Genomic DNA, 25,848 nt, shown 5'->3' on the forward strand with positions numbered 1-25,848 from the left:
ATCGGCATATTATGGTGTCTCTGTAATGGGTCTGAGCTTTGGAAGCAGAGAGCTGGAGAGGGCACTACACTCAATATTTGAGCCTGATCTCATTGGCAGCCCAGTAGTTAATCCAGGTGAAGGGATGTACCAGTACTTGGAGGCGAGGAAGAGGGTAAGGAGGATTCATGGGAGGGAGTGAGAAGGCAGAGCCTGAAGCCAGGGAGGTAAGGGTCTTCCCCTGAAGGTGCTAAGAAGAACGAGTAAAGTGGAAGGAGGAGAACCAGACCTAAAAGGCGAACTGAAATACGGGGGGAGGAAGTGTTGAGAAACTTTAAAAAAAAATTATTGAGGTGAAATTCACATAATGTGAAATTAACCATTTTGACTTGAACAACTCAGTGACATTTATTATGTTCACACACAGTGTGCGGCCATCACCTTTATCTAGTTTCAAAACATTTTCACCCCTCCAGAGGAACCTTTTGCCCATTAAACAGTTTCTCTTTCATTTCTCCCTGCCCCTGGAAACCACTAATCGTTGTTCTGTCTCTTTGGATTGACAGTTGGCCCTCTATCTGCAGGTTCAAAATATTTTTTAAAATTCCAGAAAATTCCAAAAAGCAAAGCTTAAATTTGCTTGCACACCAGCAACTATTTATGTACCATTTACAGTATATTTACAACGATTTACACAGTATTTACATTGTAGTAGGTACTATAAGTAATCTAGAGATGATTTAAAGTATGTGGGAGGGTGTGTGTAGGTTACATGCAAATACCATGCCATTTTATATAAGGGACTTGAGCATCCTCGGATTTTGGTACGTGTAATAGGGGAGAGGGGTGTTCTGGAACCAAACTCCCATGGATACCAAGGGATGATTGTTTCTGTTTTGGATACTTCATATAATAAGATGTTTTGTGTCTAGTTTCTTTAATTTAACATAATGCTTTCCAGGTTCATTTACATTATATCAGTACTTTGTTCCTTTTTATTGCTGAATAATATTCCATTGTATGGATGTACCGTCATTTGTTTATCTGTTCATTAGTTGATGGTTGTTTCCACCTTTTGGCTATTGTGAATAGTGCTGCCATGAACCTGCATGTACATGTACTTGTTTGAGTACCTGTTTTTAATTCTTCTGGATATACACCTGGGAGTGGAATTGCAGAGTCATGTGGTAATTCTTTGTTTAACTTGAGGAACTCAAGTTACTTTTAAAGAGGAAATGGCCAGCATCATCTCATACTCCAAAGAAATCAAACAGTAGACTGGACTAAAGATAGGCAGGTGGATTAGGTTAAAAGGTCACTGGCTCCCTCAGCATGAGCAGTTTTAGTGGAGGTGGGTTTAGGGAGAGGCCACCTGACAGTAGTGGGGTCCAGCCTCTAGGCTCTCTCTGCTAACCTGCTTCCAGATGAGCTCTCAGAGGATGCAGCCCTGAGCAGGGTGCTACCTCTTCACTAAGTTTCCCAGAACCTTACAAGACTTTTTCTAGCTTGTCTTCTCCTGCTGTCCACCGACTCCTACCCTGCACTGCATCCCTGCTGAACTACACACTTCTTGGACATACCTGCTGTTTTCCCACATCTACCTCTCATACCATTGACACCTTTCTTTGGTATCTTTCCCTTTCCTCTGCCCAGCAGATGCTCCTTATCCTTTAAATTGTCTCAAATGGCAGTGCCCTTAAATGCCTTCTTCCACCAGCTGTCCTTCCTCCCTCCCTGAGCCTCCAGTTCTGTGGGGGGACCCCTCAAAGGGACCTAGCCTGTTCCTCATCTTGGTCCCAGGCCCCTTCATATCACTGAAGCTTCTAAAAAGCTGTTGGCCTATAGTCCTTGCAGCTCTTGGCCTAATGTCCTGTGCGCTTGAGTCCTCAGTAGACTTTGAGTGTCACTGAACTCTTAGGAAGCACCTGCTTCCTGTCGTCTTCTCAGCAGGATTGTCCTCTTAGCTGGTAGCTTTGCTGCTTCTCCCTTGGTCAGCAGTGTGCTTGGAGAGTGTGCTTATCCTGCCAAAAAGCTATCCCCAAGTGCTCTTGAAATTCAAAGGGAATATCCCATGTGGAACTTCCTGCTGTTGCCTCTTACCCAGAAACTTCCAGTTGGACCCATGCATTTGGCAATTTGTATCAATCAGTCCACCAAATATTTATTGTCTATTTTCTCAAAGAAAACCTTTTTGAAGTCCTTAAGTGATAGTGCTACTTCTTCAAGATACATTTTGCTTTGTTCTGATTTTTTTTCTAGTTAATTGAAGATTTATGATCTGAATGGAAGTTGGGCCACCCTTGTGTGAAAGGAGGGTGTGCACGGTTAAAATGTTGACTGATGTGGGAGGAGTTTGTATGTAATCCTTCTGCATGTAATCATAAGCTTTCTAAATATACACAAGAAGGATTTCATCTCTTCCTCCCTCTTTTTTTTCCCCCACCCTTTTTACCTAGCTTTTATAAAAAGGCCTCCCAGAGTCTCCTGCCCTCCCGTCCCCCTCTCCGCCCCCTCCTCACCTTGGCACTTCTGAGCCTTGTGGTGCTTTTTCCTGTTTGAGGTCACCTTTTATTCCTGGTGGTGCATGTAAGCATTCAGTAATCTTTGGGGGCAGCATCAGATTCTGGGTGTGTTGTATGTCTGCCTGGCTCATTGATTTAAAAAATTAGATTTGGACAGTTTTTGCTCTGTATACAATTTATTTTTTTTTAATGGAGGTACTGGGGATTGAACCCAGGACCTCGTGCATTCTAAGCATGTGCTCTACCCTCCTCCCCCAGTTCGGTCATTTTTTATATTCTGGTGATGCTCTGGTTGTGTTTGGGTTATATTTGGTGGTTCATTTTGAAATTGTTCTTTGCTTTTATGTGCAGTTCTTGCTTCCTTGACTTACTCCGTCCCAAGCAGAGGGAATGGTAACTGAGTGTCCACAGTGATTCAGCAAATAACCTGTTGCTTTGATTCGATGTTTTGCTAACAAAAAGCACATTTAAAAAAGCAATCTAAAGTAAAAGGGCAAACTTTTATAAAGAGATACTGTCCAAATATATTTATCTAAGGTATTTAAAAAATAGAATGATTTTCCTCAAGGTGAAACAACTGAATATGGCAGTATCATATGCATCTGAGCCCAGAATCCTAGAGCCTCTTGGTAGACTTAGAGAAGGACTGTGATTGAATGTGACTGTGACATTTGATCCCAAACAGTTCTGACTTCCTATCCACAGAGGAAGCCTTTGAGAAGCTGCCTCAGTCCACCGTTCCGGAGATGCAGCGGAGCAACCTGGCACCCGTCATCCTGCAGCTGAAAGCGCTGGGAATCGACAACGTCCTCAGGTTCCACTTCATGTCTGTAAGTCCTGCCTTCTGTCTGCGGCATCCGGGGCGGGGGGGGGGGGGGCGGGGTGCTCCGAGGGGAGCGGCAGGACATTATTACAGAGCGTGTCACCTTTCTGGTTTTTTTGAGTTAGCTTATGTGTTGTGTGCAGGGTACAGGGGAATACAGCCAGACAAGGCAGACACAATTTCTCTTCCTGTTTGCTGGGGGAGAGAGACAAGTCAGTGGGTAATTACAGTGTGTGTGCCCAGTGCTCGCAGAGACAGGGAAGGCCCACAGCCCAGTCAGTCACATCTGAGGCAAGGCCTGAAACCCCAGTAGGATCCCGGCAGGTCAGGAGGGGTGCAGTGACCCGGGATAGCCTGCCTGTGTGTAGGCCTAGATGCAGAAGTGTCACGACTCAGGGGAGCCAAGAGGGCCTTGGTGGAGCTGCAGGGAAGATCCTTGTGGCTGACTGCATTTCTGCTCAGGTCCTAATGCCGGTCTCCAGGAGTGGCATTATTGGGTCAAAGGGCCATAGTCACGTCGTAGGTCCTTGTACAAGGCCACGCTGCTTCACAGGTATAAACTCCAGTGGTGCGTGAATGCCTGACTCACATTTTCTTTTGGGGTTTGTTAATTTGACTGAGGGAGGGGGAAGGAGGAAAAATATTATCTGTATCTTATCCTCTTTGATTTCTCATAAGAAAGTTTTTAAAAAAAAATTATTGGGTACTTTATATCTCTTCTGAATGGTTAAGCCGTTTAGCTGTTAGAATTAGTGTTTATTAGTGATTTTTAGAAGTCCTTTAACTTTAAAGACATTAATTTTTCTCTATTTTACTGTTTATTTGTTGGCTTTTTTTTTAACATTTTTTATTGATTTATAATCATTTTACAATGTTGTGACAAATTCCAGTGTTCAGTACAATTTTTCAGTCATTCATGGACATATACACACTCATTGTCTCACTTTTTTCTGTGAGTTATCATAACATTTTGTGTATATTTCCTCATACAAATGATCAAAAAGCACATGAAAAAATGCTCAATATCACTAATTATCAGAGAAATGCAAATCAAAACTACAATGAGTTATCACCTCACACCAGTCAGAATGGCCGTCATTCAAAAATCCACAAATGACAAATGCTGGGGAGGCTGTGGAGAAAGGGGAACCCTCCTACACTGCTGGTGGGAATGCAGTTTGGTGCAGTCACTATGGAAAACAGTGTGGAGATTCCTCAAAAGACTAGGAATAGACTTACCATATGACCCAGGAATCCCACTCCTGGGCTTGTATCCAGAAGGAAATCTACTTCAGGATGACACCTGCACCCCAATGTTCATAGCAGCACTATTTACAATAGCCAAGACATGGAAACAGCCTAAATGTTGGCCTTTTTTTTAACATATAGACAGACGTGCTAAACTTTCCACAGTAAAATCTTTTTCTTTGCCTCTGTGGTTTCTTCTGTTATCCTTGTGCTTTTGAAGCACTTCCCCAGAGGTAGGTCAGTTAATGTTCATTCATGTTTTCTTGAATTTTTATGATTTGAAGACTTGCATTTTAACTGTTTATTCTGTCCCAGCTGTATTGGTATATGATGTGTGTAACAAGTCCAGATTCTTGGATAATAAGGCCCCTACTGTTGTATGTCATGACACACTAAGCAAATGAAAGAATAGTGTGTCAAACTGTCATCCTCCCTTTCAAAGAAAACAATATGTATGTTATCACAAGTATGGGGAAAATACGCTCTTGGATTACTGGTGTGTGGTACAAGAAATTACACAGAACAGATGAACATTTATGGAAATAGAAAGCTTAGGAAAAGCTCCACGTCTCAGATTAAAGCAAAACATAATGGTAAAAATGACAGATCAACATCTCAAAAACTACAAAAGAGTTTTCAGACATCTTTTAGAGTAAATCAAATGTCCACTGAAGGCAAAAGTAAAGGAAAGGAAGCAGCATGAATAGTGACGTGTTACAGAACATGTTCGGCTTCTCCAGAAGAGATGAGTGCAGATTGAGAGAGCGGCACCACTTTACGGTAATTGAATGAGCAAACATAAAGAAAAGCGATAAACCCCAAAGCTGACACAGTTAGGGGAAAGTGGTTTTATATTCTGTTTCCGTCCTCATGGAGGGCTTTCTGACATTTTATGAGCTGTAGAAATGCCTGGTATTTCTTCTCAGGGGACTTTCTCCTGAAAAAAATAATTCAGAAGAAGAAAAGAACTCACATGTAGAATAATGTTTATAGTGTCATTTTATATTAAATTTAAAAAGATAATAATGGGAATGATAAACTTTTGGACAACTGAAAAATGAGGAAAATATATCAAAATTTATCTTCATATATTCCCTTCTGGTTATTTTCCCCTGAAATTGTTTTTTTTTAACAGTTAATATCACAGGATACATGTCATTTTGTATATTTAGCTGTGTTGATTGTAGTAGTAAAGAGCTGAAAACAACTTCAATGTCCAGTAGTAAGAAAAATTGCTGATTTTACAGAGTATGACCTTGCTGGAATAATGTGCTACTATCCCAAGTAATCACGTTGAAGTGTCTGTAAGTACGAGAAACAGTGGAAGCAGAAAACCATACAGTGAGAAAAACAAACTAAAATTATACACATGCAGTCCTTCCAACTACATTAAAACAACGGGTGCATAGGATCCTGAATCAGATGAGACCATAGAGGAAGAACAGTAAATGTGTTTAGGTGAAAATACTCTGGATGTGACTGGGGGCAGGGGATGGGTCAAGTTTGGGTTTATTTTGATTGATGATACATTCACAGAGCAGAATTCATAGGGCTTGGTGATTGACTGGAAGTAGGGCCAAGGATTGAAAAGAGTCAAGAGTTTTGACTTTTTGCTCTGTTCTTTTTGTTTTGCTTGTTTGTCAGTTTTGTTCTGAATTATTCAGAACCCCATTCAGTGCTCGAGCCATTCCTGTTAGTCATGTAATCTCAGTGTAATAAAGGTCCCAGCGGGATGAACTTCTTCATTTAGGTGCTGTGTATGTTGCCTCTTTGTAAAGTAGGATATCGTGGGCACCGAGGAAGGGCCGGTGAATCAGTTACATGATTTAGTCAGCAGTGATTTATTGACTATCCTGTGTGTAGTGAATCAGGTCTAGTCCCTACACTCATCAGCGTGTGTGTGCAGTCGGCACAGCTTTTGAAAGGACAGCTTTGTTCCGTGGCCATCAGTGGGTGGGGTAGAGTGGAAAGAATGAGAATTTAGTTCAGCCTTTGGCTTTGCCACCACCTGACTGCCTCCCATGAACCTGTGTGAATGTCTTGTTTACTGTTACTCACTTTCCTCATCTGTAAAACAGTGTGATACTTCAAATACATTTGTTGTGAAAGCACTTAGGAAGAAAAACTGTACAGTTTGCAAAGGGACTGTAATTTTATTATGTGGCTTATAGGTGAAATAATTTAGAAGAAAACACCAATGATGCTTGGCACGTAGTAGATGCTTAGTAAAGATTCATGAAAGGAGAGACACAGTAAGAATTCAGAGAATCAGACTGAAGGGGACAATATCAGCTTTGCTTAACTTCAGATTGTCTTGCAGTCTCTATTCTTTTTGGAAATTCAGATTCAACTTATGTCTGTTACCCCCTACAGGCAGGGCTCTGGGTGATGCAGAGATGAATCAGTACTGCAGTATCCGTTAACCCTGCAGCATCTGCAGTATCGTGCAGCTTCTTAGGAAGTTGAGGCTATGAAGTAAAAATTAGAAATGTTTGATGAGAGTTTAGGGAAAGCAAGGAGATTATTTCAACGTAGGGACCCCTCACTTCTGATGGAGGGGAGCAAGAGGGAAAGCTTCAAAGAAAGTGCTTAATCAAGCTGAGATTAAAGACCAAGTAGGACCAAGGATGCTGGGAGGGAGAGGAAGGGCCTTTCAAGGGGCTTAGAGGTTGGGAAGTATGGGGCATTTTAGGGGGAAGAGCGGATGTGAGCAGGAAGTAGTCACACTGTTATGGCTGTTACCTGATGAAATTAATTAGGAGGCTTTTTATGTTTTTTACAGCCCCCTCCGGCACAGTCGATGGTTCAGGCGTTGGAGTTACTCTATGCTTTGGGAGGTACACCATCTCTTATTATGTGTTTCCTTATCTGTTTGTTACTATGTGATATTAGACAGGCTGTATTCACCCGAGGGCTCTTAGTATCTTCAGGGGTGGGATTGGTTCTCCCCATGTATATAATCCTCTTCCTGACAAATGAGCTTATAGAAATGAGGTGGGGCCATGATTAGATCATAGAGTCCAGTAGTGACAATGAATTTACAAAGCACGTCAATACAGCAAAAGCTGTTAATTACCCTGACCGCAGCTACACTCCTAAGAGACATCCACAAGATTCTCTACCAGTATTTCAGGTGTGACCTCTCTGGACCTTTTTCTCTGTCCCTCCACCCAACTCTGAAACCTGGCTCAGCGTTCCCTGCCTAACCCCTCTTCCTCCCGTTCCTGGAGTTCACTGTGGAGAACTGGGTGGAAGACTAGCCCGTGGTAGTGTTGGGGCAAGGAAACACCGTATAGCAGAGGAACTTCTATTCTCTTGTTTGAAAATGTGGTATTTCTCTTAAGATAGAGAAATCTGTGGCCTAAATGCACCTCTTCAGGAAGTATGTGTCTTTTCCGTGAATGTGGCCTCGGTGAATATAATGTCTTTTTCTGTTGTTTGTAACATCTTTATGAGGTATAATTCATATACCATACAGTTCAGCCATTTAAAGTGTACAATTCAGCGTTCTTTAGTATATTCACAGGGTTGTGCCCATCGCTACAAGTTTAGAACACTTTCATCACCCCAAAAAGAAACCCTGAACCATTACACTCACTCCCCGTCCCCTCTCCTCTCCTGCCCCCAGCCTAGGCAACTGCTGATCTGCTTTCTGTCTGTGTAGATTTGCCTATTCTGGACATTTCAGATAAATGGAATCACATAATGTGTGGTCTTTTTGAGTGGCTTCTTTCATTCAGCGTGTTTTCAAGATTTATCTATGTTGTAGCTTCATTTCTTTTTACTGCTGAATAATATTCCATAGTGTCAATATACCACGTTATTCTTACCCATTTATCAGTTGATGGACACCTGGGTTGTCTCCCCTTTTTGACTCATATAAATAATGCTGCTGTAAGTATCCGTGTGCAGGTTTCTGGTGGACGTTCCTACCAGCATGTACGACGGTTCCAGTTTCCCCACACAGTAACAGGTCGCCAGTGCTTGTTATCTGTCTTTTCTACGGAAGCCATCCTTGGGGATATGACGTGGTATCTCGTGGTTTTGATTTGTATTTCCCTAATGACTGTTGATGTTGAGCACTTTGTCATATGCTTATTGGCCATTTGTGTATCATCTTTGGAGAAGTGTCTATTCAAATCCTTTGCCCATTTTTACTTGGGATGTTGTCTTTTTATTATTGAGTTGAAGGAGTTCTGTATATATTTTGGATACATGTTTCTTATCAGATTTGTGATTTGTAAATACTTCTCCCATTTTGTGGGCTGGCTTTTCACTTCCTTGATGGTGTTGTTTGTAACACAAAAGTTTTAACTTTTTACATAATTCAATTTGTGTATTTTTTCTTTTGTTGCTTGTGCTTTTGTTGTCTTTATCTAAGAAATCATTGCCTAATCCTTGGGCATGAAGAGCTCTCTTAGATTTTCCTTGAAGAGTTGCTATAGTTTTAGCTCTTACATTTAGTAGGTCTGGGATCCATTTTGAATTAATTTTTTTTATGTACGGTGAGGTAGAGGTCCTTCTTCATTCATTATATTTATGGTACTGTCCTGTGAAGGGATGGCCAGTTATTGATTTAAAAAATCTTCAGTGATTTAAGGGGCCTTTGGGGTCTACATCAAGTCAGCCCAGGGTGAGCGTGTGCCACAGTGGGTTTCCATCCCCCGTTTTCAAGCATGTAATCAGAACTTGAAAGCACTATTTCTTGAGATAATCTGCAATGAGCATTACAGAACATTGACTACACAAAGGTTTTTCATTTGGACTGATTTTCCCCAAACGAATGAAATTTAAAATATTTTTAATTTTTCACTGCCCTGAATAAGCTGGAAAAGCTAGAGGGAAACACCCAACTTAATTTATTAGCTGAATTATCACCTTTTAAGAGATGATATCGGGACCAAAGAGAAGTGGCCTTTTCTGTTTTACTCTGAGCTCTGCAGCATGTGTTTTAATGGGAACAGTTTAAACCACAGTAAAACAGCAGTCTGTATCTTGGGAATCCAATACCTGGGAATTGGCTGATGGTAAAGAGGCAAGGAGGGACTTGGGGAATTGAAGGAGTCAGCCCCGTTCAGCAAACTGCCCAGGAGGTGACTGGATAAGCAGCCCTGGTTCTGGCACCAAAGAGCCAGCTGGGCACGTGTTTACGCATGTCAGAAGCTCGACCCGGAAAGAGGTCCAGAGTGACGGGGAGAGAGGAGCAAGAGAGGTGGCAGAGAAGCAGGAGAGTGGGGATCACGGAACCCGGGGAGGAGTGCTTCCAGGGAGCTGTGGTCAAAGGCTGCTGGAGACCCCAAGGAAAGTGCCTTTTGTGTTTGGCACTATCTGGTTGCTGAGCCCTTTGAAAAGAGCAGTCTCTGGGGGTAAGCAGCCCAGGAGAGGGTGGGAGCAGGAGGAGGCTGCGGGGCCATTTCCTTATAATCAAGTCCTTGAATAGAAGCCATTAGAAGTATCAGTTTTGCAAAACTGAATATTCAACAGCTCTGAGGAGACCTTTTCTTGTATTCTTAAAGCACTTGGGGTCAGATTGAGGTTGGGAGTGCGTGATTCATCTGTTGGATACCTTTTTTTTTTAGCATTCGTCATCTTTTATTCTCTCAACAACTGTACATCTTCAACACAGCAGTACATGCCTTCTGATTTTTGCTGTTGTTCTTACGGCAGGTCTGGACAAAGACTGTCACCTAACTGAACCGCTTGGCATGAGAATAGCAGAGTTTCCTTTGAATCCCATGTTTGCAAAAATGCTGCTTGAATCAGGTAGGTGGAGACCAGCAGTTCTCATTGACTTTTATTTGGTCAGGGGAGTTGTTTCTCAAATTCAGTGCTCCCAGGGAAGAGGGCATGATACAGTTCAAGGGGTGAAGGAGCTTTCATCTAAAGCTGTCTGGTTGGGGGCATGTTGCCAACTTGTGATTCAGTATCAGTGTCATTCATTAATTCAGTAAACACTTTTGTTTCCGATGATGTAAGGAAAATAACAGAAAATGTCGTTTACTTCTCTTTGACGCATTGTATGTTTGAAATCAAACATGCTTTTTGTTTTATAGGAAATTTTGGCTGTTCTCAGGAAATTCTAAGCATTGCAGCCATGATGCAGATCCAGAATGTCTTTGTGGTCCCCTCAAACCAGAAGTCTCAGGCTGTGAGTCCGACTCCTCCCCCTAGCTGTTCACATGAGTCTCGAGTCTCGTTCATCTTGGGCTTTCCTTCGTTAAACTACCCAGGGACTGCTCGGGACGGAGCAGCTTACACTCTGAGTGTTAACTGTGTGCCTGACACTGTGCCACACATTTTACCTGCATCACTTCATTTTGTCTTCACTGTAGACCTGGGAGGTAGGTTCTACTATAATCATTTTTAGAGGTGGAGGCACAGAAAGGTTAGGTAACTTATTCATGGCTGCATAGCTGAAATTGGTTAGAGTTGCCTTTCACAGTCCAGAAGCCCTAAATCATCTTAACCATTGTCCTGCTGACTTTCCCATAAGATAGGTTTTTTTGTTTTGTTTTGTTTTGTTTTTAACTAAGGCTGCTCTGGGAGTGACCCTGGTGGGCACATTAGTGACGTAAGGAGTCAGTGCCCGGCACAGTCAGGTTGCTGACAGGGCCCTACCAAAGGTCCAGGCATCAGTAACGACCCAAAGAGCGAACCCTGGAAAGACTGAACCCCGGGGAGGTGAGGCGTCCTGATGGAAGGAGGCCCAAGATGAGCCCAGAGTTGGTTCCTGCTGGAAGGGTCAGGGAAGCAGAAGCAGAAGGTGAATGAGCAGGGAGGAGAGAGACTTTCTTACCGACTGTTAGCATCTTTCCTGACAGCTATATGACTAGAGGTTACAGAGTTTTTGTGTTGTTTGTTTGCTTTTCCATTAGCCTTTTTAATAGTCCTCCCTCAGGACAGGCAAACTGATGAGGAAGGTGAAGTTCTGACCACTCTGTCTAGAGTCACAACATATCCACCCCCCTCCCCCCGTTATTTCTCTCCCTAGCACTTCTTACCACCTAAAGGACTGTATATTTTGCTTATTTATCTTGTTTGCTGTTTTTCTCCCACCAGTTTTAGTCACTGTTACAGCCCAGATGCATAGAACAGTGCCTGGCCTGTGGTAGGTGCTCAGGAAATACCTGTTACTGAGTGAATGGAAGGGGAGGAGGATTGATTATGTGGTATTTGATGCAAGGAGAAAATTCTGAAGTCAGTAAGTCTATTTGTGTACTTGTGTATGGACTGGATCTGTGGCTCCTTGATCCCGTGGGAGCAGATGTCATTGTCCAGGATCTCAGATTCCTAGTGGTAGCTTAGTGATAGAGAGTGTCTTCCATGCTCCAGACAGTCGGCCCCCTGCCCTCCTGGAGCTCACATTCTGTTAGGGGCTGGGAGGAGTTCTCAAAGAGATGCTATTGTCTGGATAGAGGAAGAGAGAGACAGAACACTGCCACTTACCTAGTACCTGTGCCAGGTTCCAGAAAAGGGGGTTATCTTCATCCCACTGCGGTCTTGATAGGTGGGTTTAAAATCCCAGTTTACAGATAAGGCCATTGAGGCCGAGAAAGGTTAAATGCCCAATATGAGATCTTTCGAGAAATGACACAGCCAGAATGATGCAAACCAAGTCTTTCTGACTCTACAAGCTGTTCAGCATGTGGTGTTGCCTCCTGGGACAAGAAGCTCACAGGAGTCAACTTCTAAACATTGCTTTATTCTTTGCAGAGTCGAGTGCACCGAAAATTTGCTGTAGAGGAGGGCGATCATCTGACCATGCTCAACGTGTATGAAGCCTTCATCAAAGTAAGCACGGCGCCGCTCCGGAGGCCCCTCCACACACCCGTCCACTAGCAGCGATCTAGGAGCGAGGATTCTGGAAGTTCATTCCATAAAATGGCCTGGAGACCTCTTTGTTTTCCTGTTCACTTATTGCTAGGGCTTCTAATCCATGGTGGTTTTCTGCTTTCCCCGGCCCAGAGGTGTGGGCCCCCGGCAGCGGCTGGCGCTCAGCTCTCCTCGGCCCGCTGTCTCCTCATTCTGTCTCATATCTGCCCAGTGTTCACACAGTGTTGCTGGACAGCACTGTCTGACAATTGGATAGGAAGTTCTGATATATTTTCTGCAAATAAATGAGGCTGAGAGTAACTTCCTTGAATCTTCAAAGCCGTCTTCATGCTCTTGAGGTTTCATATAGCCACCGCTCCTCCCACTCCAGACAGGCCCTGGGAAGACATTCAGGCGATGATTCGTGTATGTTCACGTGTCCTACCCACATTTAGCCATAGGTGATGTTCATTTTTATTGTTGTTAATAGTCTGTGAAACGAAGAGCAAATAATACAGCTTAAAGTCCTCACTAAAAATTGCTGAAAAGAGAGCTCTAAAGATGGTGGAAACAGTGCGAAAAGAAACTTCTTATATAAAGGAAAGGATGTAAGGGGGAAACGAGACATTTTCGATCTTCAGTATCTTGTATTCATTTCTCAAATAATTTCTTATAAGAGGAGAAATAACTAAGTTTTTGTGTTACCAGAGATTTGATGGGAGATTTAGTTAATGAACAGTTTTCAGGAAACCCCATCTCTTACTGAGATTATTAACTATGGGTTAAGTCAGTTAAAATTCATTTGTGCAAACACAGAGTACCATCTCCAGCCTGAAGCTTCCTCTGCCAGGAGAGAGCAGGCCCAGGGCTACAGTGTATTATTCTGTAGTTGCCATCTGAGAAAGTCCTCCTTGAATTATATTTTTATTTAAAACACTTTCCTCCCTGGCTTGTAATTTCAGAGGACAGCAATAATTTAAGACCTAATGATTGTAAATAGAACAAAATTAAGCACCGTTGATAGAAAAGTCATACTTTGGGGATATAGAATAGTAATTTGTAAATTATTTCTAAATTGGCAAGTGTCATATTCCTTGCCTGTAGTCAAATAAAGTGACGAACTCAAGCCTGCCGGGGAGGGCTAGTTGGTACACAGAGAGCTGCAGGGAAGTGGTTCTTGACAGTTCGCCACTCCCGTAGGTATTAAAGGTTGGAAACGACTCTGCTTGCTATTAAGTTCTCATCTGCCCTTGAGCTCAGAGAGTGAAGTCGGAGAGCAGTCAGGTGGCGAGTATTGTTGTCAACGTCTGTTTAGAGAGCTGCGGCCAAAAAGGGCCAGTTATGATCTGATGATCTTGTCCCACTGAGCGAGCAGATGGGGAAGAGACGTGAGTGATCTCAGTCAGGAACATTTCTGTGCTTTTCTCACTGTCCCTCTCTCTGGGTTGTCCTGCAGCACAATAAGAGCTCTCAGTGGTGTCAGGAGCATTTCCTGAATTACAAGGGTCTCGTCAGAGCTGCGACAGTGAGAGAGCAACTGAAAAAGCTACTCGTCAAGTTTCAAGTGCCCAAGAAATCTAGTGAAGGTAAGAGTGAACCGCCAGCGACACCCCCTCTGCCCCGTGTGGCCGCGTTCTGCGAGCTCGCATGTGGGCCGCCGTGTGCGGCCCAGTGAACCCTGGATCTACACCGGCCCCACAATTTGAATTGCCTGTGTTGGTGAAAAGTAGTATAGTTTTTCCCAAGGAGGTCTGTTTCTATTTCTGAGGACTATTCTTATTAAAAAAATTTAACAAGCCCTGACAACACTTAAAAATCATTAACATTCACATCATTGTACGTTACATGGTTAATCTTTCCATGTAGATTTTGCAAGAAAAATGTCTGTTAAGTGGGCGGTGTTTATGGCCATTTCACATAAATTGCATTTAATTTTCAAATACAGATATTACGAGAGCAAGTGCCGTGTGGTTAGCCTTCGCAGTCCCTGGGGTGAGACAGTGCTGGGTTAAGGCATGGTTTCTGGCCTCTGGCAGCAACAGCAATTACTGGTAATGGAGGACACACTAGGTTGCCCCACGGCAGGGCTTCCACAAATATTCTCTCCCTTAGTCTCCTACTCTGAGGCGTAGGCGATGTCATCCGCGTTTTACAGAGGACCTGTAAAATCCCAGGGAGAAGCTACTTTTAAGTTCAGGACAGCACAGCTGGTGACCGGCAAAGCCAGGTCTGTGTGGCTCAGACCCACATTTTGAGGAGGCGACACACCTGCTCGTTCACTCAGCAGTTGCCTTTGAACACCTCGTGTGTGCCGGGCACTCAGTCCCACTCTTGGCCTCACTCGTACTCGCTCACGTTCCTGAAGTGCGTGTCGCAGGCCTGGCAGTGTTGCTTTCCATACATGAATCCGTTTAATGCTCACGACCCTCCAGTGAAGTACATGCCGCTGTTATCCCCGTCCTATGGATGAGAAAAGTGCGCCGAGACACAGCGAGGAGCTCGCGGCTCGAAGGGCCCACAGTGAGTGTGCAGGGGAATCAGAGCTCAGGCAGTTTTTCTCCAGAGCTTTCCTGCAGAGAGACGACCACCACAACACAAGAGCATCCGTGTCTCAGAAGCTAGCAGAGTAGATGCTTTGGGAATCGGGACACCACAGTGGCAGCTGTAGTCAGTACGGGGGTGACAGAATCACACGGGGGCTGGCCTGGAGGGCACACAGCAGGCTCCGAGGGGTGGCAGAATCTAGTTGAGGGGAGAGGGCACGCTGGGCAGGGAGGACTGTGGAGACAAGTGCTGGGAGAGAGCTCGGAGCATATTAGATGCCCAGCGGGTGCTGATGAATGACTGAGCTCACAAGAGAGGGAGGAGTTGGAACCTGGGTGACCGGGCACAGTTGGTGTCATCGGTAGAAGGAGGAAGCTTGCAGGGACAGCTGATGGGGTAGAGGCTGATCTGGCACCCGTCGCCCAGCTGATGGATGACAGCCGTACGTCTTCATGTTCATTTCTTAACCTGCTTTTCATTGTCAACCCCTCGCCCAGGAGAAAAGTTACATTGAATTTAAATTCTTCCTCAAGAGAGAAATCAAGTACTAAGGAATAAGATTTTGAAAGGTAGGGTTGATCTTTGGAGGGTCATAGTCATTGTCATCTCTACCATTGCCCACTACCCCACCCTCAAGGGCCAGTTTTCACCCTTTTGGAAGTGGTTTCATCCGGATAAGAATGCACGTCCTCCATAGAAATTTCTTTTAGGTAGTTGGAGAGAGGGGACTGAATCTAGGATCAGATTGTGGTTAGAAAGGTAGATTTGAGATTTATCATTTCTGTGCTTAAGAGCAATAGAGAAAATCATGCAAACTCAATTACACGCAAATTTAAAACTTCTAGACGTTAAGGAAAAAGAAAGCAAACAGTTGAAAAATATTTTCAGCATACATAAGATAAAAATTTTAAAAACTTTAAAACTTTATTACAGAATGAGTTTAACATATTAGGGGAAAAAAATCCCACTAGTTTCCAAGTTGATAAATGGGCAAAGGAATGGAATGGAAAATTCACAAAAGAAGAAATACAGATAGTAATCAAATAAATGTACAGTAGAAGAGGGGGTACCCTTTGGCCAAAACATGGCTGGTAAGAATACAGTGAAACTGACATCCTCATGCGTTGTTGACGGCTTTGTGTAAATTATACCGCCTCGGGGGAACTTATTTACCAACATACTGCAGTTTGCTGGATCTAAGACACCATCATTTGTAAGGCACACATCATTTAGAGAAAAAAATACTGCCAGTTATAATTACAAAATGCTGTCCTAATTTCAGTGAGTTAAAGCATAAAAAAAGTGACAGTTTAGAATTCTCATCAGTTCTTAGAATTGATGAAATATGGTATGTCATAAGCCACAGATGATATTATCCTTTGGCTCAATAATGTGGATATATCCTGTGGAAATCATCCAATAAGTGGGCGGGCTTTATCTGTGGAAGATGTTTACTATAGCAACACAGATACCAATTAAAATGAGATGTTTGAAAAGTTTGAAGAATTACATACTGTAGCTTATAACCACAGAAATGATGTTGTAGTGTTAGTGTCCCAGTTTGTGCCTTATGGATGGAACATCATTCCTGCAAAATGCTCTCCTAAAAAGGACTTCCCAGGGTCACTGGGAGCCTGTGAGGTGCTCTGTAGGTTCTAGTGCCCAGCCTTGGTCTGGTCATCTGTGGTCCAGGGGGGATTGGGGGTCCCAGCTTAAGGGAACAGCCCAGCATGTTTCCCTCAGCAGCCATTGTGAGGGTGGGGACCTCCACAGATGGCGCCAGGGCAGGCCTCCAGCACCGGGAAGCGTGGGGCTGGGACCTGTTCAGGAGATGGTTGCAAGGTGGCTCGAAGCAGCCTGGGGTGGGCCTCACAGCACAGGCCTGAGCACGCAGAGCATGGGGCAGGCGAGGTCTCATCCATCACTCTGTTTGCTCCCTTGTGCAGGTGATCCAGATCCGGTCCTGAGGTGCATTGTTTCCGGATTCTTTGCCAATGCAGCAAGGTTTCACTCTACTGGAGCTTATAGGTAACATAATACTTCGGAAGTTATTTAAGTCATGGAAATCTTAAAAATGATCCAAACCCCAGAGCAAGTGGATGTGGAGGGAAAGTAGAAAGAGATTAAGCAATTTAAAAAAATTGTCAAGCCTCCTTCTAAAGGTGCATTGAGGTTAGCTGTATAGCTTTAAGTGAAATAACTTATGGAAATGATTCTCAAATGTTCAGCTGTCCACATGTTGTAGAAGGATGACAATTAAAAGTCTGGAGGCTGGTGATGTTTCTAGTCTAATAGAATAATAGGACTGAAAGGAACCATTAAAGGTGATCTTTCCTAGAGAAGTCCCCTTTGCCGTTGGGAAAGTTCACATTGTTTGTAGAGATCTATAGAACTGAAGCCGCCACCTACCCTGACGCATTTTGGCCACATTGAATGTTGGCAGGTGCTTCTTTGAGCTGGCTGTCCTTCCTCCTGCTACAGATTACAGCCTGTCTCCTCCAGCTGCATTTTCTAGGCACAGAAACATCACTGACCCTTGATGCTCTCTGAGAACCTTTAGTGTATTCAAATACGGTAAAAGCTAATACAGAGTTCAGCCCTTTTCTTCCCAAATGGAATCATTCCAGTTCTTTGAGTTGTGACCTTTGGTCTGTCGTTTCTGTTTCTGAGCTCATCTAAGTCTCAGAACTTCCCTGCAGCCAGTTAGCGTGCGGTGATGACAGCAGGCCCTTCTTCAGTCAGGAGCCCTCAGGAGGCTCTCTCCCCAGCTTCTCTTTGCATTTCCTCCATATACTGTCATTAGCTTTTCCCCCTCAGAAAATGTTACAGTCCTGTGATCCTGAGGTCGTTGTGATGTCCCTTGTCCTGGACACTGGGCTTTGTTAATGAGCCCAGAGTTGCACTGAGCTTTTTTGTGGTTTTTTTTGGCAGCCAGGTCTCCTCCATGTAGTATCCTAGTAGCTGACTGTCTGAGCCAATGGACAGCACTTTACGTTTATCTCCAGTGTGGGCTGTGTCACTCCAGGCCAGTAGTCTGTCCTGTCAGCAGCATGTCTGTTGCCCATCGTATGCACTCCCCCTCCCGACACCGAGTTGTCCCTGTTTGCGGCAGCTCTGGGGAGGCCCGTGAGCTTCTCCAGTGAGCACCGTTATTTTGTCGTCATTTTGATTGCCCCACTCTCCTCAAGAGTATTAATTAGCAATTTTTACTAGCATTTACAAAATCCTTTCACCAGTGTCCTCAGCAGAAATACAGGCTACGTAAACAGGCTTTGTGATGGTCGGTCCTTTGCAGACCAAGTTCAGTGTCAGTTGCCCGGTAGGACAGCCAGGACCCCGGCCGTGGAGAGGAGCTGGGTCATGGCATTTGAACACATGCGGAAACACTCTAATTATGGTTTGGGCAGCAGCATCCTAGTCTGTTATTGTTCTCTTGTGAGCTGATCTTACCAGTAGTCTTGTGTTCAGTACATTTTTTTTTATTAAATTGCATCAGATCTGAGTTGGAATTTGAAATACTATCTGAGAGAAATGGATGGTCCAGTGTTGAGCTTTCTCTTTCTCCCGTTATCATCTCCCCCATAGTCTTTATCTTTACTATTTAACTTTGTTTAATAGAAAAGATTATAGAAATAATCATATTTCTGTCCCCAAAGAAATTTTTGAAAAAGAACCCACAGAAGATAAACATAAACATAGGGTGGAGCAATATATTCTAAATCGTTGTTTTTGAATGTCCACATGTTGCTTTTCTTCTGCCTTTTTTGCACAACTTATTCCTGACTTTTGGGGCGGCCGCGGGGGAGGGGTCACAAAGGGCCCAGGAGACGCCGGAGAGGAGAGTGTGTGTGTGTGTGTGTGTGAAGTGCAGCCTGCGTGCACTGTCGTGACGGCACACACGTCTGGGGGAAGGTCTCACTCTGAGTGCTTAAAGTGTACTTGAGGCAGAATTGTTCTGTGCCCCAAGGACCATCCGTGACGATCATGAGTTGCACATCCACCCTGCGTCGGTCCTCTATGCAGAGAAGCCGCCTCGCTGGTAAGCCCCCTCCTGCGTCTTAGCCTTGTAAGTGCGCTGAAGGCGAGGCCTAGGTCCTGGTCTCCGCGGGGCCCCCCCGCGCCCAGCACAGCGCCTGGAGTACCAGTGCCTGGGGCACCTTTGTTGACTTTTGTTCTGAGTCAGCTACAGAATCTCTGCTCTATCAACGATCTCCAAGCGAACGGTGTTACTCCTCTGTTCACTCATCCACTGAGCCGACATTCACATTCACCCTCGGACTAGATGCTGCATCCTTGTGCCGGGCACAGCTCTGCAGGGATGAATTCAGGTCCCAGCCCGCAGCCGGACAGAGGGACACAGATTCCAGTACCTGGGGAGAAAGGCTTTCACAGAAGAGTGTAGCTGGTAGATGGCTGTGGATGGCACTTTCTGTGCCAGGGAGAGCCGGGGCTGGCTTCAGGGAGGAGGCTATACTGGCTCTGGAAGCTGACACCGGTATCTAATATGTGCACTCCATAAATGTGGGGATTTAAATTATCTCCTTGGCTTTTTGGTGTCTTTTACCTCAGCCTCAGGCATGCTTCTTTTTTTTTTTTTTTTAAATAGAAGGATACTTTATATAGGTTGGAAGAGTTTGACAACTGTGTGCATCCATGTAACCAATACTCCAGTAAGATATAGAATATTTTCATCTCTCTAGAAAGTGCCCTTGTGTCTCTTTACAGTTAATTCCCAGCTCCTTTCAGAATCAGTAAGCCTTTGCTTTTATGTCTGCATTTCCTAATAAAGTCATTAGGCTCCATTCCGAGTCCTGTAAATACAAGCACAAGGATCCAGAAGGCCCTGTCCTGATAACTGAGATGTTCTGGAAATCACGTAGGACTTAGTGTCACCTGTAAAATGGACACACTGTTACCTACCACTCAGATCACGAGGCTTATGTGAGCAACATGAACGCGTATGTTTAGGGTAGTGCCTGGCACACAGAACAGGTGCCCGTTACAGGTAAAGGGGAGAGAATCTTGTCAGCTCTAATTGTTGTGGTTCTGAGTCTCATCCTAAGAGAAAGGAAACTAGCTTGTGTTCTCGTCTTGTTTCAGGGTCATCTACAATGAAGTTATACAGACCTCCAAGTATTACATGAGGGACGTGACTGCTATTGAATCGGCTTGGCTGTTGGAGCTGGCTCCGCACTTTTATCAACAAGGGACAGTAAGTTCCTTATCAAGAGGTGGTGCTGTTTGTTTCCTATTCGTCTGATTTAGTTTTTGTTGGTTTTTTTTTCTTTTTTTACTGCCTGTTCTTAAGATTTTTTCCTTTATTTGTTGTTTTTTAGCATTTTGAATTATGCTGTGCTTTTCTTTGTGTTTTTTCTGCCTGGGTTCATTGAGCTTGTTGAATCTGTGGACTTTCTTTTGACCACATTTGGAAAATTTGCGACTGTTATTCGTTAAAATATTTTTTCTGATCCCAGTATCCTTCTCTGCTCTCCTTCTGGAATTCCAGTTATGTACGTATTAGAGCACTTGATATTGTCCCACACGTCACTGAGGCTCCGATCTCTTTTTTCCCTCTTGACCTGTCTTCTTGTTTAGCAGTCAGTACATCTGCAGTGTCCACGCTTTTGTTAAGCCCTTATAGAAAATATTTCATTTCAGATATTATATTTTCCATTTTAAAATTTTCATTTGATCTCTAAGTTTTTATTTCTCTGTTTAGAGTTTCCATGTGTTCACTCAATATATTCATCTTTTTCTTTAAGTCTTTGAACATATTTATATAGCTGTTTGAAAGAGCATGTCATGCCCATTAATACAACATCTTTGCCACCTCTAGTCTGTTTTGTTTTTAGACTGTTTTCCCGCCTCGTTCCGGGTCACATTTTCCTGCTTCTGTTGTGTGGTGGTTTGTTGATGTGCGCTGGACGTTATTAGGTACTTTGTTGTGAAAAGTTGATTTTGTCGTCTTTGAAGAATATTGAAAATTTTTTTCTGGTAAACAGTTCAATTCCACCGAGACCTGATTTCACTCTTCATGGGGCAGGTCTTGAGGAGCCCTGCTCCTAAGACACGGGCTTTTTCATGTTACAGCCTAAAGTCTGGGATGTTTAGTGAGGTCTTTGCGCTCTGCTTGGTCAAAACCCCAGCGTCTCCAGCACTGTTCACACCTTCCGAATCCCCCTGTCAGGCACAGCCCTCCGGTATGTCTTCTCTGCCAGCCGTTTGGAATCTTGGCCTGCGCGTGCGCAGCTCAGCATTCAGCCCGTGTCGCTTCCTGGGGCTCCTCCTTTCTGATGCCCTGTCCTGCATACTCCAGCTGGCCCGGCAGCTCTGAGCTCTGACCTGTGTTTCCTCTGCCCAGTGATACTGTTGTTCTCTGTATAGGATTTGCTTCCCTGTGACAAGGTTTGGAGAGCTGTGCAGAGCCCTGGGATGAATATAAAGCTCCCCTTGAGTGTGTCCTTTTTCTCAGGGATTACAGCCCCGTGCTGTCATTATGTAGACCCTTGGAGAACAGAATTACCCTAGATGTGGAGGCATTTTCCATTCTCAGCTCAGAATGACATTTTCTCTACATCAAACCCACAAAGTTAAAGAACACATAGCCCTAGAATTTTGAAGAAAAAAAAAAAGATAATTCCAAATGTCTGCATTTGCCTCTTTTCTCCAAATGCCTGTTTTTCAGCTCAGCAGCTCCACTCTGATGACTGCCTGTGATCAGAGTAGTTTCAGAGAAGCCGGGACCTCAGAAATCACCTAATTCAACAGCCTCACTGTACAGCCAAGGGCCTTAAACCCTGTGCCCTGTGCCTCCCACCCACCCTGGCCTGGAGAAACTTGGCCCCTCCTTAACTAAGCAGCCCAAAGGCGCGTCTATGAACTTGTCCAAAATGGGTTGATTTCACCAAGAGCCCTGCGGATCTCCAGTGGCTGCCCGTGGGTGGTAGACGGCCCTTTGTTGAACACAGTGTAGCACCTCGCGACCGTCCACAGCCCACAGATCACCCCCGGCTCTGTTCCTGGCACCTTTGGTGACTTTCCATTACCACTGTTTTTCAGAGAGTTGCTCTCACCCTGTAAAGAGGCCTGAAAAAAATCCAGAGTTAGCTTTGTTTATACCCAACATTCTCCTCAGAAATGAGCACCAAAAATGGTCCCACGGGCACGATGACCTCACCCCTGTTCCCCAGCTAAGGCTCTGAGTGCCTCCCGTTACTCAGAGGGGTCACGTCAGGTGAAGAGGGGGGAGGAGAGAATTTGGAGAACTCCAGCCAGACCCGCCGCTGGAAAGAGGAAGCACGGGGGACCCATTCAGAGGTTTGCCTTGCAAGTCCTTAAGATTTTTTCTCCTCATGCTGAGATACCTTTGGAATCTAGGGAAATGTTAACCAGGGCCTCGGCAAGAATCTATACTGGTCCTTTCTCAGGCCTGAGTGGATAGAAAGTATGACTTCGGGCAGCTCGTCCAGACGTGTGTCCCGCTCACTCAGTTCCTTCCCGCCACGCCTGGTGGCGCGTTGCGTCGTCTTTGGCGCCTGGAATTCTTTCAGGGCCTGCAGTTCTCTGTCAGCGATCGGATGGTTGTCTTGAGGCCACTGTAGGTGTGCTAAGAAATGGGGTTTGGGCTGTGAGCATGCCGGGGGCTGGGGGTTCCTCGTGTGAAGATCCCGCTGCGTGTTAGGGCGGCACGCCCGGGCAAGCGCCTGCTCGTTGGCTTCTGATTATTAAGGGGTACCGAGGATACCTCAGTTGTGAGCAGAGGTCCTTTGTTAAAGCCACTTCCTTTGTGGGTCCCTTGGGCTCTTTTCCTCCAAACTCTTGCCTGAGGGGCAGGGCATTTACTGAGACGGCGTGGACCAGGTGGAAGCGTTGATGTGGTCACTTACATGGGAATTACACGGAGGTCCACTTTCTCTGTCTAGCCACGCCCCACGATGATGTTTTTCTCTTCTCCTGCAGCACCTGTCCCTCAAAGCCAAGAGGGCCAAGGTCCAGGACCAGTGAGCAGAGCTGGGCTGCGGCCGCAGGTACGGCTTGCTACTATCCTCTCCTCCACGCGGCCACGCCCCGCCCAGGGTGGGTGAGCCGGCGTCGGCTCGTGTGGAATCTTCAGCTGTTCCGCAGCCCATTCGAAGCCCCTGCCCGCCCAGTCCCCTCAGCATCCGCCTCCCTCGCTGGGGTCCCAGAGGAGTTTGTGCCTGGACGGGCGTCCCGCCATGTGGGAGTTGGAAGGGCCATGCTCCTGGCTCACCCAGCACCCTCCCTGACCTGGCATGCCACTTCCAGCAGGCCCGTCCTGGCCCAGTTCACAGCAGGCCACTGCAGCTGAAGCACCAGGCTGGGTGGGCCGAGGGCTTGCTGGGCTGGCTTTGCTTTCCCCGTGGGGCCGCGGCTCTGTTGACCAGTGAGATGTGTGGCCACGTGCGAGCAGAGTGTACCCGCGAAGGTCTGAGACCCTGAAACACTGTGGATTTCCGCCAGCATCACCGAGGGTCATGCCTGCTGGGCACAGGGCTTCCCAAACCAGGCAGCTTCTGTTTTCCCTCTGCCTGTGTCCCTGTTTGTTGGCAGCCAGGAGACTTGCAAGGATTGGTGACTGACGGAGAGGACCCGGTGTGCTGTGCTGTGTGCTCTGTGCACAGGGTCCGTCTCTCTGTTTCACAAGTGGGCTCCGCTTCCCCTCCGCATACGATCCCATGTCCTGATGCCACTAGTGAGTGTTCATCAGCTCAGACCCCATCCGGGAGCCTCTGTAGCAGAAATTCACCGTTGAGAGGCTCTAGACTTCTGTAGCTCAGGAACGTAACTCGTACGTTTGTTTTTTGTGTGCCCGGTTCTGGCGAGAACGCGGGGACGGGGCGGGGGCTCCCCCATCAGGCGCTGGTCTCACCAGCGCCCCCAGTGCTGCTTTGCTGTGATGACATTTGCATTTCAACACGTGACCGATACAGATTGTTTCCTCTTAACTGTTTCAATGATGTTTATCTTAAAAACACGTAGCTTGAGAATTTATTTTTGTACTGATATTCGTTTGGATGCGCCACTTTTGGCACCAAACGTGTGTCATTTTTATTTCTGTTTTATAAACATGTAAATAATAGTGATAACTTGTTAATAATATAAACCTTTATACCTAAAGTAAACGTATTCCCTCCCACCCATGGTTCTCGTGGTCTGTATTTTAAGATGGTCCAATTAATTCTTCCAATGATGCTTGGCATACAGCAGCTTTGGGGGTCACATGGACATGGGAGGCCCCATACAGCAAGATCATGTGACCAAATGGCCTCCAGACCTTATTGGGGGGCAGGGGGTGGGTATAGATGTAGCTCAGTGGTAGAGCATATGCTTAGTGTGCATGAGGTCCTGGGTTCAATCCCCAGTACCTCCATTAAAACAAACCAAAAAAAAAAAAAAGACTACTAGAGCAAACAAGGGATGCTGTTTAAACGAAGTCCCAAAGAAGTGCCAGTTCTCGCCAGTTTCCAACTGGCATTCTTGTGAAGAAAGATCAGAAATACTTTTTTTTATAATTTAGGGCCGGGGCTGGTCCCAGTGAGCTTCTGTTGGGATGCAAGGAGGAGGTGGTGCAGGATCCTCACCTCTGGCTGAAACTGCAGAGCAAAAACAGGAGATGAAACAGTCGGGGGTGCAGCCTGGAGCCAGCACGTGTCACTGGCCACCTCTTCCAGCACGTCTGGGCCGCAGGACCTGTGCCCCTTAGGCAGCCCCCACCAGGCAGGCCTCCGAGCTTCCTACCCCACGTTACATCGCAGCCCATGGCGTATGGAGGGGAATCTCCACGGTCAGGCTTGCAGCCGCACAGTCATGGCTTGGCCGAGGGGCCCTTCCATGTGTGTCTGAAGAACCAGATGACCTCAGCAGGAGCCATGACCCGGCCTGGCTGAGAGAGACTGGCAGGGCCTCACAAGACCTTGTCCCCAAGCAGTTCCACAGGAACGAGTCCCCTCAAACTCCACCTGGGTTTTCAAATATCAAATTTCCACAGCGTTGCCGTGTCTCCCTGACACTGAGCCAGGTGCTCAGCGCAGACGTGGAGGGGCGTCTGCGCTGGGAAACGGGGTGGAGGTGGCGGTGAGTGGTGGTGTCCTGTGGGCCCGGAGCGGGCGCCTTGTGTGCCTATGGCTCCCACCCTGCCGGTTCTGCCCTGGAGCTGGTCTCCCTGCAGGCCAGACGACGCCATCACAAGCAGTCCCTGGTCCAGCCAGTGCTCCTGCCGGTCTGAGTCCAGTCAGCAGGTGTGGGCTGAGCACCTGGGCCGCATGCATGGCGTGGAGGTGGGTGGAGATGTTTGATGATGGGTGACCAGGTGAGTGGAACCGCACGGAGGCAGGGGACAAGAATGACAGTGAGAGAGACTGCAGAGGCCACGGCGGGCGGTAGTTAGAGGCCAGGCAACATCCAAAAGAAGCTCCCTGATAGACCCTTTTCTTGTGAACATCCATTACAGATCGTGCTGACGTCCCACTGCCCTGTCCCCTCCCAGCTGAGCCTTTCACTTTAGCTGTGAATGTGGAGTGTCGCCCAGTCCCCCAGCTCCATGTTCTGGCGTCGGCATCAGCACAGCCGGCGACCAGGGCTGCTTTCTCTTGGTGGCCTAGGTGCTGCCCCTCAGTCCTGGGTCCCCTGCCTTCTGTCCCTGTTCTCAGCTCCACTTTGTAGGACCCCGGGCTGATGGCTTCTGGTTTCATAGGGTTGGGAGGTGAGGGGCACGAGGCTGAGATGCCTCAATTCAGATGACCATGGGACCCTATCCTGGACCAGATCTCTGGTGGTGGGACCTGGGAAAGCTCCAGCCCAGATGATTCTAATGATGTAGTGATTTGGGAACCAGTGGTAAAGGAGACAGGTCATAAGGACATCAAACCCAGGGAGGGAGGTGTGTCATCAGCTGGGCAG

General features: G+C 45.9%; 1 protein-coding gene across 2 annotated transcripts in view; it reads left to right on the forward strand.

Annotated features, from left to right (window-relative positions):
• Positions 1–24,085, forward strand: part of DHX35 (DEAH-box helicase 35) — a 62,625-nt gene extending 38,540 nt beyond the window's left edge. Inside the window, exons 13-22 of one of the 2 annotated variants that reach the window (XM_006202541.4) lie at positions 3,207–3,331; positions 7,355–7,409; positions 10,240–10,335; positions 10,626–10,720; positions 12,286–12,363; positions 13,841–13,970; positions 16,875–16,956; positions 18,896–18,967; positions 20,029–20,140; positions 22,888–24,085. In XM_006202541.4, the coding sequence (XP_006202603.1) occupies positions 3,207–3,331; positions 7,355–7,409; positions 10,240–10,335; positions 10,626–10,720; positions 12,286–12,363; positions 13,841–13,970; positions 16,875–16,956; positions 18,896–18,967; positions 20,029–20,140; positions 22,888–22,932 (890 nt within the window). In that variant the 3' untranslated portion in view covers positions 22,933–24,085. The remainder of the gene's footprint in view (positions 1–3,206; positions 3,332–7,354; positions 7,410–10,239; positions 10,336–10,625; positions 10,721–12,285; positions 12,364–13,840; positions 13,971–16,874; positions 16,957–18,895; positions 18,968–20,028; positions 20,141–22,887) is intronic. The other variant, XM_072944213.1, reaches the window with a different exon arrangement.
• The last annotated feature ends 1,763 nt before the right edge of the window (positions 24,086–25,848 follow it).

Source organism: Vicugna pacos, chromosome 19 (assembly GCF_048564905.1).
Source record: "Vicugna pacos chromosome 19, VicPac4, whole genome shotgun sequence".
Classification (NCBI taxonomy): domain Eukaryota; kingdom Metazoa; phylum Chordata; class Mammalia; order Artiodactyla; family Camelidae; genus Vicugna; species Vicugna pacos.